Below are 13612 nucleotides of genomic sequence, written 5' to 3' on the forward strand. Positions count from 1 at the left end.
TTGTATCCATTTTATGTCTTACACTTATCATAATGGGATCTTGATCCATGATTGGGAGTCCTAGATGTTACAGTAAAGCACATAAATAATAAGTTTATTCTCCCCAAAATTACAGCAGTTACTCTTTGAGTACACAATAAATTTTCTAGAATTTACAAGTAAACAGGTCAGTTAGTTTGAGTTAAAATTAATTTTTAAAATGTGTCTTTTAAGAAGAAGACATTTAGCACTGTGTGTCAAACCATTTTTTGTCCCAAACGATTATGATAATACAGTCTCTTAAAACTTTGTATATGGTTGAAATGTCTGAAACCCTACAAATAGGATACATTTGGAAAAAAATTAGGACTAATGCTTGTTTTTTGCAAATATTCTTCAAAACTTGAAAGTTTCTTTTACAGAAGAGCTCCCTCTGACGATAGGGGCCAACATATTCCCTGAGGGCAGAATGGCCTCACTTCCATTGTTCCCAATGGCGGGTAGTAGCCATTTTGAGATGGGGGTTACCATCTTCCCTTTGAGCAACCTATGGCTGTTATTCAGAACAATAGATGTCAGTCATTTTGAAATAGGTCAGTCAGATCTTTATAAAACTCTGTTGAGAACATTTATTTTTCAGCCTCCAATGAAGAAAAGCTTCCAGTTATGAATAATAGAAGAAAATAATCATTAATCTGAATATTTTTCAACATTACCTATTATGCTAGATCTACTCAGAGGAGAGGGAAGTTGGGAGAAATTAGTGTGTTTATATGTCCATAGGTGTGTGGGGCAGGAGGGGATGTGAAATGAGGAGGAGTGTGAGCAGGGAAATGTGAAGTGTGGGAAGGAGAGAGAAATTATGGGAGAGGCGTGCATACTGGAATATAGGGAGTAGGAACTGGGGGAAACTGACTGACTAGTACCTTCTGGTTGTTTTATGCTGCTCCTGATTTGGGTAAAGCAGCCAGAATGTACTGTTGAATCTAGCCCTAGTTAAAATTACATATAATATGCAATATACAAAGATTGATACTACATATCTTCAAATCATTAGACATATCACATAGTAACATTCTTTTGATTTCTTGTTTAGTGTTCATGTATGAAATTTTTAATATTTTTCTTTTAAAAGGAAATTCCTGGATAAAAACTATAAATAACTGGAGTTAAGGTTTGAAATACATATCGGGGATATAACCTTAAAAGAAATCCAAACATATTAAGATGTAGAAATGCACAGTTAAAGCACCTTTAACACCAGAAGTGAGGTTACTAATCCAGTAGTGACTCCAGCCTACGTTGACACCAGAAGGGGGAGAAAATCTAATGTGCCTTTAATTCAATTTAATTGAATCTGGGACTACAAATACTATTATACACTAATCATCATTGTATGGGTACTTCATGACATCAGTAGAGGGTGGATTTAAGGGTGTTTGGGTACATTGTTGGTGCATTTCCATACCATAACATGGCTGGACTTCTTTTAAGAGAAGCCTTTGAAATTTCTAGGTTTATTATATTTATTTTGGGGATAAATCATGTAATATATTTATACATTTAACAAGTTACTGATATGTACTCTCATTTTTAACTGTTTTAACCTTTTTGCTTGGGAATTCACATCCGTGTGTGCACATGCATGTGCCCCCTCCCCAACTCCTACAAGGAGTATGTATTTCATCGATAGGTATAAAATTGTATGTAGATTACAAAGTATATTTAGATTTGACATTTTCACAGTATATATATTATGACCTTGATTTTTCTGCTGTGTCCAAGTCAGTCTTCTTCTTACTGTCTGTGCAACGTGTCGCAGGTGGCACATGACCAGTATTCATCACTGAATTTGGTCTGCTGGTTGGATCATTAACGTCCCCGGCTTGGGCCTGGTGCTGATGGGGAGTGTGATGTGGATGCTGATATATGTCCCCAACCAACTCAGTAAAGCTGAAAAACTTTATTAGCTGTAAAACTTTGCAATAGAAAAATTACTCTAGTTATCCACTTATGTAAAATGAATTGGTAGCTTCAGTCCAGTTCTCAGTGGATAGCTATCCACAGCATAGGTACCACTACCACAATTGGAACTATTTGTCTCAACAGAGATACCAAAGACACAATCTTCAAATGAGATAGATGATGTGATAGTTTTTGTCTAGGGGAATAATCTAGGTTCAAGGTTGAAGCTTATTGATGGGGAAGCCTGCACTGATGCTGCCAGAGCTGTACCTATTTTGTGGATAAATAAAGCATTTTATTCTCCATTGCTGTCAATCTAGAACCTCTCATGAATGCTAAATTCACTATTACAAAATACAGAATTTAAGGTTCTAGCTTGTATGGTTTGATTGCATTTTTAAAAATTCTTTAATAGCTGAAATATAAAAAGAGTCTCTTTATCCTTTGAAAATATTGAAAAACTCCTACCCAGCCAGCCCACTTTCATGGGGCAATTTGGTAAGCCTCAGAAGTTAACATGAGTTTCCTTCTAATTCAATACTGATTTGTATTTGTTTGAGCCAACTACTTTACCCACTTGGGTATTACTCTGCCTCTATTGAGGAATGCAGCCTGTGCAAATGCATGTGAATAATGGCAGTACTGTATTTCAAGTTAGTTTATGATATAATTTATATAATATATGAATGTAACCTTAAGGAAAAAAATCCAATATTTAAACAGAAAATTAACTTTTAGAGGAGAGACGTGACTTATTTTCTCCTAATGTAGATTCTATGTGAGTGATTGGGTTGTGGTGAGGTTGGAGATTTCCTGGTAGTTTGATGCAGGTATTGTTTTTGTTGTATTGTTTTTAAATAATGTTTTAAAATAAACTCAGCAGCAGATGGGATGCCTCTTTTATGGAATTATAAATAATAATACTAAACATCCATTTGAATGCATCTTGAACGTCTACGGTGTGAATAAGAGCTTGGAAAGCTCAGATATAAATTCATTCTTGAACCCCGTACAGCAGCAAGCATATGACTGCCTGTGGGTTGAATTTAAAGACAGAATAACTTTCTTCAGCTGTCAGTTCCTTTTTGCCTGTAGCATTTGGTGGAGCTCTTTAATGAATTCTTCCAGCTTCACCACAGGTTAAGTGTTCCTAGCTAATATTTCATCAATCTAATTGTTAACAAGTTTTAAAGTGTTTCATTTGAAACTTATCCTCAAATGCTTTGATTTGTCTTGTAGCTGTTGGCTCTGTGAATCACTTGGCTTAAGAGGAGCTATTGTTTTTAAAAAAGCAACCAAATGCTTGTAAACCCTTGTATTAAAGTATCAGAACACTACGAAATTGATTGGGTGCCTTATTTTGTGTGGTATTTTGCAAACATATCTCTTTTTGTTGTTCTGTCTGTATCTGTTGAGTTGCTCTGGAAAGGATGACCTTCATAATTAACTTGATTTTCCTCTCCATCCCCACAAATAGAAGACAATATCGAAAACCTCTTCCTTGCCTGCAACCGTCTCCATCAAGCCTTGGAAGAAGGAAATATGTTTGGAAAGAGATTTAAAAGACGAAGTGTGCTTCTGAAGACATTATATAAACTAGTTGACATTGGTTCAGACACACTTGGCCTGAAACTGGCAAAAATGATTCTGTCTGTAAGTCATTTTTTAAACTATTTAGTGATATGAAAGAGTGCAGTGATTCACATTCTGTCTGTGCCATTGAAAACTTCCATCAAATTTTGTGTTCCATACTCTAAGGATACTCTACTCTGCAATCAAGGGGCATGATAGAAGCTTGTGTAGACATATCTGAGTTAGCTTGAATCTAGCTGCTTGGGTACCATAGCAGTGAAGTTACAGCAGCATGGGCTTCAATATGGGCTAGCCACCAGAGTCATTATTCAGAGTTTCATGCGGGCTAGTACAGCCTGTACTGCCTTTGTCACTGTTCCAGTGTCTGAGCTAGCTAGAGTAAAGTTAGCTTGGGTATATCTATATGAACTGGTCTCACACCTTGTGATTGCAGTATAGACATATGCTTAGTTTTTGATCTGCTAAGAATCAGAAGACTAAACCATGGAAATTAAGTTCAGTTTTATAATACCTTATACTTAATAAAGCAACTTTATCTGAGGATATCAAAGCACTTTTTTTAAAGGTTAATAAGTATAATTATCCCCATATAGGGAAACTCAGGTTAAGTTAGTTGTCCAAGGCCAAATCAGAAAGTCAGTGAAAGAGCTAGGAATAGAATCCAGTTATCCTGACTCAATAATAAATGATAACAATTATTGTTGTTGTTGTTATTTTATTTAATATGTATTTAATTGAATTACCATAGTACCTAGAGGCCCCAACTGAGATTGGCCCCCATTGTGCTAAGCCCAGCATATGCACTTAGTAAGAGATGGTCTCTGCCCTGGAGAGCTTGCAGTCCAAACAGATGAGACAGACAAAGACAGCGAGAATGGAAATATTATCATCCCCATTATACTCATAGGGAACGGAGACACAGAGAGATTGTGACTTGTCCACAGTCACACAGGAAATCTGACAGAACTAGGCATTGATCTCCGGAATCCCAAGTTAGTGTCTTAAGCATCCTTCAACTTGATGTCCTGTGCTGTAATCACTCTGTAGTCCCAGTCTTTTTATCAACTTGTTTTTGTTTACCAAGAACTACAACTTAATGAAAATTAATAGTTCTTCGAGTGCTTGCTCATGTCCATTTCATATCAGTGGTGTGTGTGCACCACATGCACTGGTGCTGGCGATTTTTCCCTCAGTGGAATCTGTAGGGCCAGCTCTAGCGCCTTCTGCAGTGGCGCACGTATGCACTGGTATACAGGGCGCTGCCGGCCTCACCTCCCTCTCTCAGTTCCTTCTTACTGCACGTGACGGTGCTGGAATGTCCTTGCCTCGGCAAGCATACTACCAGTGGTTTCATTTGTAGATTTAGTGTATATAGTTTGTTAAATAAGTTAATTAATTAGAGTTAGTAGTTAGTTAATACTGTGGGGACATAGCCCTGGGATGGGGCATGCACTGATACCCGGGCTTCAAACCATATGCTTCATGTAAGAAGACCATGCCAATAAATGATCCTCACCAAAGCTGCTTACAGTGCTTGGGAGAGGCCCAGGTTCGGGATAAGTGCAGGATCTGCAGAAACTTCAGTCCCTGCACAAAAAAGGACCAGGATATCAGGTTAAGAGCGCTTCTGATGGAGTCAGCTCTTAGAATTCACTATATATTCCTTCTCCTCAGTACTGATCCCCAGACTCTTGGTACCAATCCATGGAGTCTCGACACAGGTCACTGGAGTCCCGGCACCAATTCCCAAAGCCTCATCAGCGTTCCAGAGTGCTGCTACTGGTCACTGGAGTACTGTCATTGATCCCCAGACGCTGGGCACTGATTGACAGAGTCCCGGCACCACTCCCCAGAAACGAGACACTGCACCTCCTGGTGCACTAGAGAGGTGGAGACAAGGTCACCACTGCTGTGGTCACCAAGGGGTGACTCCTCATATTCAGAGGGAAAGGAGATTATTTCACCCAGGGGCCAAGTGAACCCAGCCACAACGCTAGGTTTCCCCTTGCAACCAGACTTGTGGCCAACGACACACTGGCCTGGACTATGGAAGTTCTGGAACCAATGGGGATTCCCTCCTGCCCCAGGGTCACAGGTGCAACAGTTGATCTCGGGAACATCTGAGAGATGCCCACCCCCAGACTTGGATGAGGAACGAGACCAAGCGGCAGGGACTTTAGTGGTACCCCTGGAAGAGGCAGAAGAACAGCTGCCCATTCCACCATTACCTGCCTCATCATCATCCTCACTGCCTGATGAGGCGGTAGTGGTTCCTTTTGTCATGGTCCTTCAGGACGACTTAAGAGCACACCAGGAGCTGCTCAAGAAGGTAGCTGCAAATTTGGGCTTAGAGGTGGAGGAGCTGAAGAAGCCCATTGATGCACTCTTTGACATTTTGGCAGCCTCAGCCCCTTCTAGAGTGACCCTTCCCGTCCATGAGGGAGTTGTTAAATTTGTCAAGGCCTTATGGCAGACCCCCTCCTCTCTGCCCCCTACATCTAAACGGACCGAAAAAAAATATTATGTGCCTGCCAAGGGGTTGGAATACCTGTACTCTCGCCCACCACCAATGAAAGAGATAGGCAGGGGCAGTCAAGCTCAACCCCCAAAAATAAAGATGCAAAGAAGTTTTATTTATTTATTTGACCACTAGCCTCCAGCTCTGTACATTGATTTATTTGACCACTAGCCTCCAGCTCTGTACATTGAACCATGGGAAGGTATGACTGTAATATACAGCACTCCATAGTCAAATTTGCTGACTCCTTGCCCCAGGAAGCCAGGCAGAAATTTGTGGCCATATTGGAGGAGGGTGAGACAGTGGTCCAAGCCTCTCTACAGGCAGCCTCTGATGTGGCCGACTCGGTGGTGAGAACAATGGTGTCAGCTGTCTCAATGAGAAAGTCCTCATGGCTGCAATCAACCGGCCTGTCTATGGAGGTCCAACAGCCCATCCAGGATGTCCTCTTCTATGTTGCAGTGCTGTTCTCTGACCAAACGGACACCAGGCTGCACAGACTACAGGATTCTAGGGCCACACTCTGCTCCTTAGGCCTGTATGCTCCATCTGCTTCCAGGAAGCATTTCAGGCCCCAGTAACAGCAGTGGTTCATGGGCTAGGCCAGGAGTGAGCCCTACAGGAAAAAAACCAGAGGCTGTAAGCACCATCATGGTCAACCCCCTGCTGCACTTCTCAGTTGGGCTTAAGCCACTACCCACCAGGAGACAGGAAGGCCTTTTGAGGGTGCACCTGGTGGTGGCCTAACAGACTTGATTCAGGATCCAATTCTCCTCTTTTTTTCAAACCGCCTTTTACCCTGCCTTTCTCCCTGGGTGGCTATAATGTCGGACTACTGAGCGCTAAGCACCATTGCAGTGGGGTACACCCTTCAGTTTATTTCAATCCCTCTTTCTCACCCTCCATTCCCGTCCCTCTTCAGGAACCCTTTTCATGAGCACTTCTCATCTAGGAAGAGCAAGCTCTCCTACCGGATGGGGCAGGAGATGAAGTTCACCTTCAACTGAGAGAGAAAGGGTTCTACTCCCATTACTTTCTAATCCCAAGGCTAAAGGAGGCCTACAACCCCTATTGGACCTACATCGCCTCAACAAATATCTCAAGAAGCTGAGGTTCCGTATGGTCTCCCTGGCCTCCGTCATCCGCTCCCTGGATGCTGGAAACTGGTACTCCGCCCTCGACCTAAAGGATGCATATTTCCATATTTCCATTTTTCATGGCCACAGGCAGCTCTTATTGTTCATGGTGGGAGACAACCACTACGAATTAACGGCCCTTCCATTTGGCCTATCAACAGTGCCAAGAGTGCACCTTAGTATGGCAGTAGTCATGGTCTACCTCCGATGTTGGGGAATACAAATTTACCCTTACCTTGATGACTGGCTCATCAAGGATCGCTCGGAAACTCGGGTCCCGCACAGTATCATAGTACTATGGGCCACCTGCCAACAGCTGGGCCTGTTGATGGTAAACAAACAAAAATCTACATTAGTATTGGTGCAAAGGATAGAGTTAATTGGGGCAGTCCCTGACTCTACCCGTGCCAGAGCATTTCTACCACAAGCCAGACTTCAAACTATGTCAGAGCTGATCACCCAAGTCACAGTTCACCCCCTAACCACAGCGAGAGTTTGTCTCAGACTGCTAAGTCCCATGGCAGCGTGTACCTACATGTACCAAGACTGCACCTTAGTCCTCTCCAAATGTGACTAGCACCAGCAAGACACAACTTGGACATGATCCCGACTTGAATAATTACCGTATTGGCCTGGGGGACAAATCCTGCCCATGTAGCAAGAGGGGTTCCCTTTGCGGCCCACTGCCTGACGCTCTCCTTGGTATCAGATGCCTAGGATCTAGGGTGGGGAGCCGACCTCAGCTTGCTCAGAACCCAAGGCCTCTGGTCCGCAGAGGACCTGATATTACACATAAATGTTAGAGAGCTCAGGGCAATTCGACTTGCCTGTGAAGTGTTGCTTCCCCAGATGTCAGAAAAGGTAGTATGGGTGTTGACAGACAATTCGGCATCAATGTATTATGTCAGCAAGCAAGGAGGAGTGAGATTATCAGCCCTCTGCCTAGAAGCACTTGCTCAATGGGCTTCTGCGTGGAACATGTAATCCATCTCAAAGCCATACACTTCTCAGGGGTCAAGAACACGTTGGCAGATCATCTCAGCAGCGCCTTATCTTCTCGTCACAAATGGTCTCTGCACCCCCGTAGTCAAGGTAATCTGCCAAAGGTGGGGAACTACCCAGGTAGACCTCTTTGTGACCAAACAGAACAGGAAATGTCATTGTTTCTGCTCCCTGTAAGGGCTTGCTTCCCAATACATTTCTCTTGCAGTGGTTGGGGGCCTAACGTATGTCTTTCCACCGATCCCACTCATACACAAAGTCCTCATAAAGATCAAGAGGGAGATAGCATGTGTCATACTGATCACTCCGGCATGACCCTGTGAACACTGGTTCGGCATGTAGCTGGACCTGGCAGTGGCAGCCCCTTGGTCACTCCCGGAATGTCCGGACTTGATTTTACAGGACCACAGTTGACTGCTACATCCGAACCTCATCTTACATCTAATGGTGTGGATGCTGCATGGTTTAGCCTTGAGAAACAGGCTTGCTCCATTCAAGTTCAAAAAGTCCTGCTGACAGCAGAAAACTCTGCACTAGAACTATTTACCTGGTGAAGTGGAAACATTTCTCTGCTGGGCGGCTGAGTGGAGCCTCTCCCCGACCTGGATGCCGTTGCACTCCATTCTGGAATACTTGCTCCACTTGGAACATCAAGGCCTGGCATTATCGTCAATCAAGATACACCTGGTGGCCATCTCAGCCTTTCATCCGCATATCCAGGGCAGATCTGTCTTCTCTCATGAGATGACAGCCAGATTCCTGAAGCACTTGAAGAGGCTCTTTCCGCAGGTCAGGGACCCAGTTTCCCATCAACCCAGTTTTGTCCAGACTCAGTGGGCCTCCCTTTGAGCCTAGGGCATCCTGTTTGCTCCTTCACATTTTGTGAAAAATTGCCTCTCTGGTGGTAATTACATTGGTGAGGCAAGTCTCTGAGATCAAGGCTCTAACATTTGAACCTCCCTATACCGTGTTTTACAAGGATAAAGTTCAGCTATGCCCTCACCCCACAGTTCTACCAAAGTTAGTATCACAGTTTCATGTCAACCAGGACATCTTCCTGCCAGTCTTTTTTCCAAAGCCTCAGAGCTCTAGTGAAGAGAGACACCTGCACACCTTGGAAATCAGGTGAGCACTGGCCTTCTACATTGAAAGAACTAAGCCCTTCTGGAAATCCATGCAGCTCTTAATTGTGGTTGCCAAATGAATTAAAGGTTTGCCAGTTTCATTACAGAGGATTTCCTCTGGATCACCACCTGCATCTGAACTTATTCTGAGCAGGCAAAGGTTGTTCTTCCTGTCACTCTGACAACCCATTCAACAAGAGCACATGTTTTGTTAGTGGCTTTCTTAGCTCAAGTTCCAATACAGGGCATTTGCAGGGCCACGATGTTGTCTTCTGTTCATATCTTCACGTCCCACGATGGCATGCTATCATGCAACAGGCCCAGGACAAAGTGGTCTCTGGCAGAGAGGTGTTGCAATCAGAATGTCTGTGAACTCCTGGCCTACCTCTAGAGTCACTGCATGTGACTAACCTGACATGGAATGGACATGAAGAAGAAAAAACGGTTCCATGACACATCCTCCTTCTCCTCTGTTGGAGTTTCGACAAGAAGAAACTGGAGGAAGGGGACAGCAGTGCCCCTTATACCAGCACGTATGCACTCCACTGCAGAGGGCACTAGAGCTGGCCCCATGCATACCACTGAGGGAAAAATCTCCAGTACCAGTGCATGCGGTGCACACACTCCCCTGCCATGGAATGGACATAAGCAACACATCTCGAAGAACAACAGTTACAGAAGGTTAGTAACCATTTTTTCTTCTTCAAGTGCTTGCTCATGTCCATTCCATGTCACGTTACTTACAGGACGTAAGTAACTGTTTTTTTTCCTACAATTTTACACCACAGCTGAGATTTTAGTTTAAACATAATTGAAAGTTATTTCTGTTACTGACCTGTGGTTAGTGGCCAGACAGTCTGCTGGCAGCCCTCAAGCCTCACCTTGGCTTTGTCCAACTTGTTTACTCCTTGAAGGCTGATTTTACTACCCTTCCCAGGAGTGCTTAGTGAGCTCTGGGGGTCCTTTCACTTTCTTTCCATAAATAAGATCAAATGAAGCAAACTCCATGAATTCTTGGGGAAACTTCCTATAAACAAATAACAGATAGGGTAACATTTCATCCCAATCACTGGCTCTCTGTTTCGTCGCATAGATTCCGAACATTGATTTCAGTGTCCCGCAGAACCTCTCCACCAAGCCATTTGTTTCTAGGTGATATGGAACAGCCCTTAGCTGTTTCACTCCACATAACTTCCTTACTCACTGAATAGCGGGAACATGAAATTTGACTCACGATCTGATTACATCTGTTTAGGGGAACCCACTCTGCTAAAAATAGTGAAAAGGGCTTTTGCCACAGAATCAGCTTCTATGTTAGTTAATGCAACTGGTTCGGGGTATCTAGTGCAAAATCCACTACCACCAAGATATATTTTCCCCCTTTTGGGTAGGATGTGGCATAGGGCCCACAATGTCCATTGTTACCATATAAAATGCCTCTTATATCAGAGAGAAGTGGTAGTAGAAGGACTTTTGGGGGTCCTGCAGGTCTCTTTCAACATCATTCCAAGATCTGCTGTAGTCTCCCACATTATTCTGTATCCCTGACAGGTTAAAGAAAAATTTTTACTATCATAAGTTCTGCATGCCCCCAAGTGACCAGCAAAAGGACAATCATGTACTAGCAACATTAACTTCACACAACGCGGGGCAGGCACAACCAACTGCATGTAAGGTTTCCAAAGGTTTTTATCTTTTCCCATTGGAGCTTCCCTGCACAATCCCCCTTCCTTTTCAAAAAAATCTTTCCCCATTTCCACTCACTAGGTTCCCCTAGAGAAGCCGTTCCCAAACGTTTCCGCTTTCAGATGTGTTGTTTCCCATTACCCCAGACAACATGGAAATTGCAGTTTTAAAATGGTGTCCTCCATGCAGTGTGACCTCACACGTACGGTACATACAAGGTCATGCTGCAAGAAGGATGCCGTTTTGCTTTATAAAACGGCATCCTCTGGACTGCATAATATCACACACATACGATGCGATCAAGGTCATGCTGCATGGAGGGTGCCGTTTTGTAGAGCAAAATAGAATTCTCTGTGCAACGTGACCTCGTGCATATGGTGCATGTGAGGTCACGCTGTGTGGAGGAGGCCGTTTTGTAAAATGGCGTCCTCTGTGCGCTTTGGATTGCCGTGACCCCATCTGCTATGAAGTGACCCCACTTGGATCATGACCCGCAGTTTGGGAACTGCTGCCCTACAGGATGTATCCACATATGCTTTCTAACATGAGGACCTCTTTCTGCTTGTCCACAAAACCCTGGCTGCAGACAACTGGAACAGCCTCTAACGGGATAACTCCGCCCTTCAGGTCTGTCTGCTTGCTGCTTTCCTCTGCTATGCAGGAATTGGCTCTGCCTTCCCACACCTGACAGCACATTGCTTTCTCCTGCTGAGCTGGGGCTGAGGATGTCCCCTTCCTGCATAGCTGATGCTTTTTCTGCACAGTCCTCTCCTGAGATCACAGAACAATATTCCTTTTTGTTGCGAGTTTCTATATTAATGGCTTTAGACAAAGATAAAATATCATTTCCTATAGGAAATGCTGTTGGAATACTATCTAGCACACCAACTTTCAGAGTTCTCTCCAGATGGTCCCACTCCATGTGTACTTTAGCCAAAGGTATAGTGAATTTGTATTGCTCAAATGCTAGTTTTGCATTCTCCACAGGGAGCATATTGCTAGTTTAACTATGCTTTCTTTGACCAAAGAAATCTGTGCACTACTGTCTGTCCACCAAGTGCATTCTTTGCCGTTTACCTTGGCAGCTTCAACATATTCCATGGTGAAAAGTTCCATGGGGGTAGCCATGTTAGTCTGTATACAGCAAAAATGAGAGTCCTGTAGCACTTTAAAGACTAACAAATTTAATTTCTGCAGGCATAAGCTTTCGTGGGCTGTAACCCACTTCATCATACGTAAGGAATAGAAATCACATAGGAGGTATATATATACATATCCAAGTGTAAGGAACAACAATGGGGAAGGTAGATATAAGCAAAGTCCATTCAGTTAGAATAGTTGAGGTCTATTCACAACCATTAATTAGGAGGTGAGAATGTGTGAACAGTGACAATTCTTGGAGTGAGATAACCATTCCAAGTCCCTATTTAGACCCAGTTTTGATTGTGTCAAGTTTGCAGATGATTTCTAGTTCTGCAGTTTCTCTTTGAAGTTTTTTGTAGAAGTATGGCAACTTTCAAGTCAATTACAGAGTGTCCTGGGAGATTGAAGTGTTCTCTGACTGGTTTATGGATGTTATTATTTTTTATGTCTGATTTGTGTCCATTTATTCTTTTGCGTAGTGACAGTCCAGTTTGGCCAATGTACATGGCAGAGGGGCATTGCTGGCACATGATGGCATATATTACATTAGTAGATGTGCAGGTGAATGAGCCCCTTATGGTGTGGCTGATGTGGTTAGGACCAGTGATGGTGCCACTAGAGTCGATGTGTGGGCAGAGCTCGCAACGGGGTTTGTTGCAGGGGTAGGTTCCTGGGTTAGTATTCTTGTATGGTGTATGGTTGCTGGTGAGTATTTGCTTCAGGTTGGGGGGCTGTCTGTAAGCAAGGATAGGTCTGCCTTCCACAGCTTGAGTGAGTGAGAGATCATCTGCTAGGATAGGTTGTAAATCCTTAATATGGGGTGGAAATTATTGAAATCTCAGTGGAATTCTTCGAGGGACTCTTTCCCGTGGGTCCAAATGATGAAAATGTCATCAATGTAGTGTAGGTAGAGGAGAGGTGCTTGGGGACGAGTTTTGAGGAAGCGTTGTTCTAGGTCAGCCATAAAAATGTTGGCATACTGTGGGGCCATGTGGGTGCCCATAGCTGGGCCACTGACTTGAAGGTATATATTGGCTCCAAATCTGAAGTAGTTGTGGGTCAGGACAAAGTCACAAAGTTCAGCTACCAATCGAGAAGCACATACTTCACTGAATTTACACAGTGCTGATGATTTATAATGAAAGCAAAACAAGTTTATTAACAAAAGAGCATGGATTAAGTGATACAACGTAAAAGAAATGAAGACAGAGATGGATCCATGCAAATAAATGTGAAAATGCATTAAAAAGTCTAAAATGTAATCTAGCAAGATACAGTCTTTATTCAAGATGGTTTCTCTCGCCCACAGTCTTCTATCCACCTTTTAACTGGTTGGGCTGGCCCAGATTCATCACACAGATCAAATCACTTTGTTTCTTTGTCTCCTTAAAGTAAAGGATAGTTTAGGGGTTTGCTCCCCATTTTTTTATAGTTCAGTGACCCTTTGAAATTTATTCTTTGGAGGG

At 43.3% G+C, this 13612-nt stretch overlaps 1 protein-coding gene across 3 annotated transcripts in view; it reads left to right on the forward strand.

Annotated features, from left to right (window-relative positions):
* ARMC2 (armadillo repeat containing 2) overlaps positions 1 to 13612 on the forward strand; it is a 134775-nt gene that overhangs the window by 66014 nt on the left and 55149 nt on the right. For all 3 annotated transcript variants that reach the window (XM_067546567.1, XM_067546568.1, XM_067546569.1), the window contains one exon: positions 3422 to 3597. In XM_067546567.1, coding sequence (XP_067402668.1) covers positions 3422 to 3597 — 176 coding nt within the window. The remainder of the gene's footprint in view (positions 1 to 3421; positions 3598 to 13612) is intronic.

Source organism: Emydura macquarii, unplaced genomic scaffold, assembly GCF_026122565.2.
Source record: "Emydura macquarii macquarii isolate MOO-44397 ecotype Brisbane River unplaced genomic scaffold, CSIRO-AGI_Emac_v2 contig_1146, whole genome shotgun sequence".
Taxonomy (NCBI): domain Eukaryota; kingdom Metazoa; phylum Chordata; order Testudines; family Chelidae; genus Emydura; species Emydura macquarii.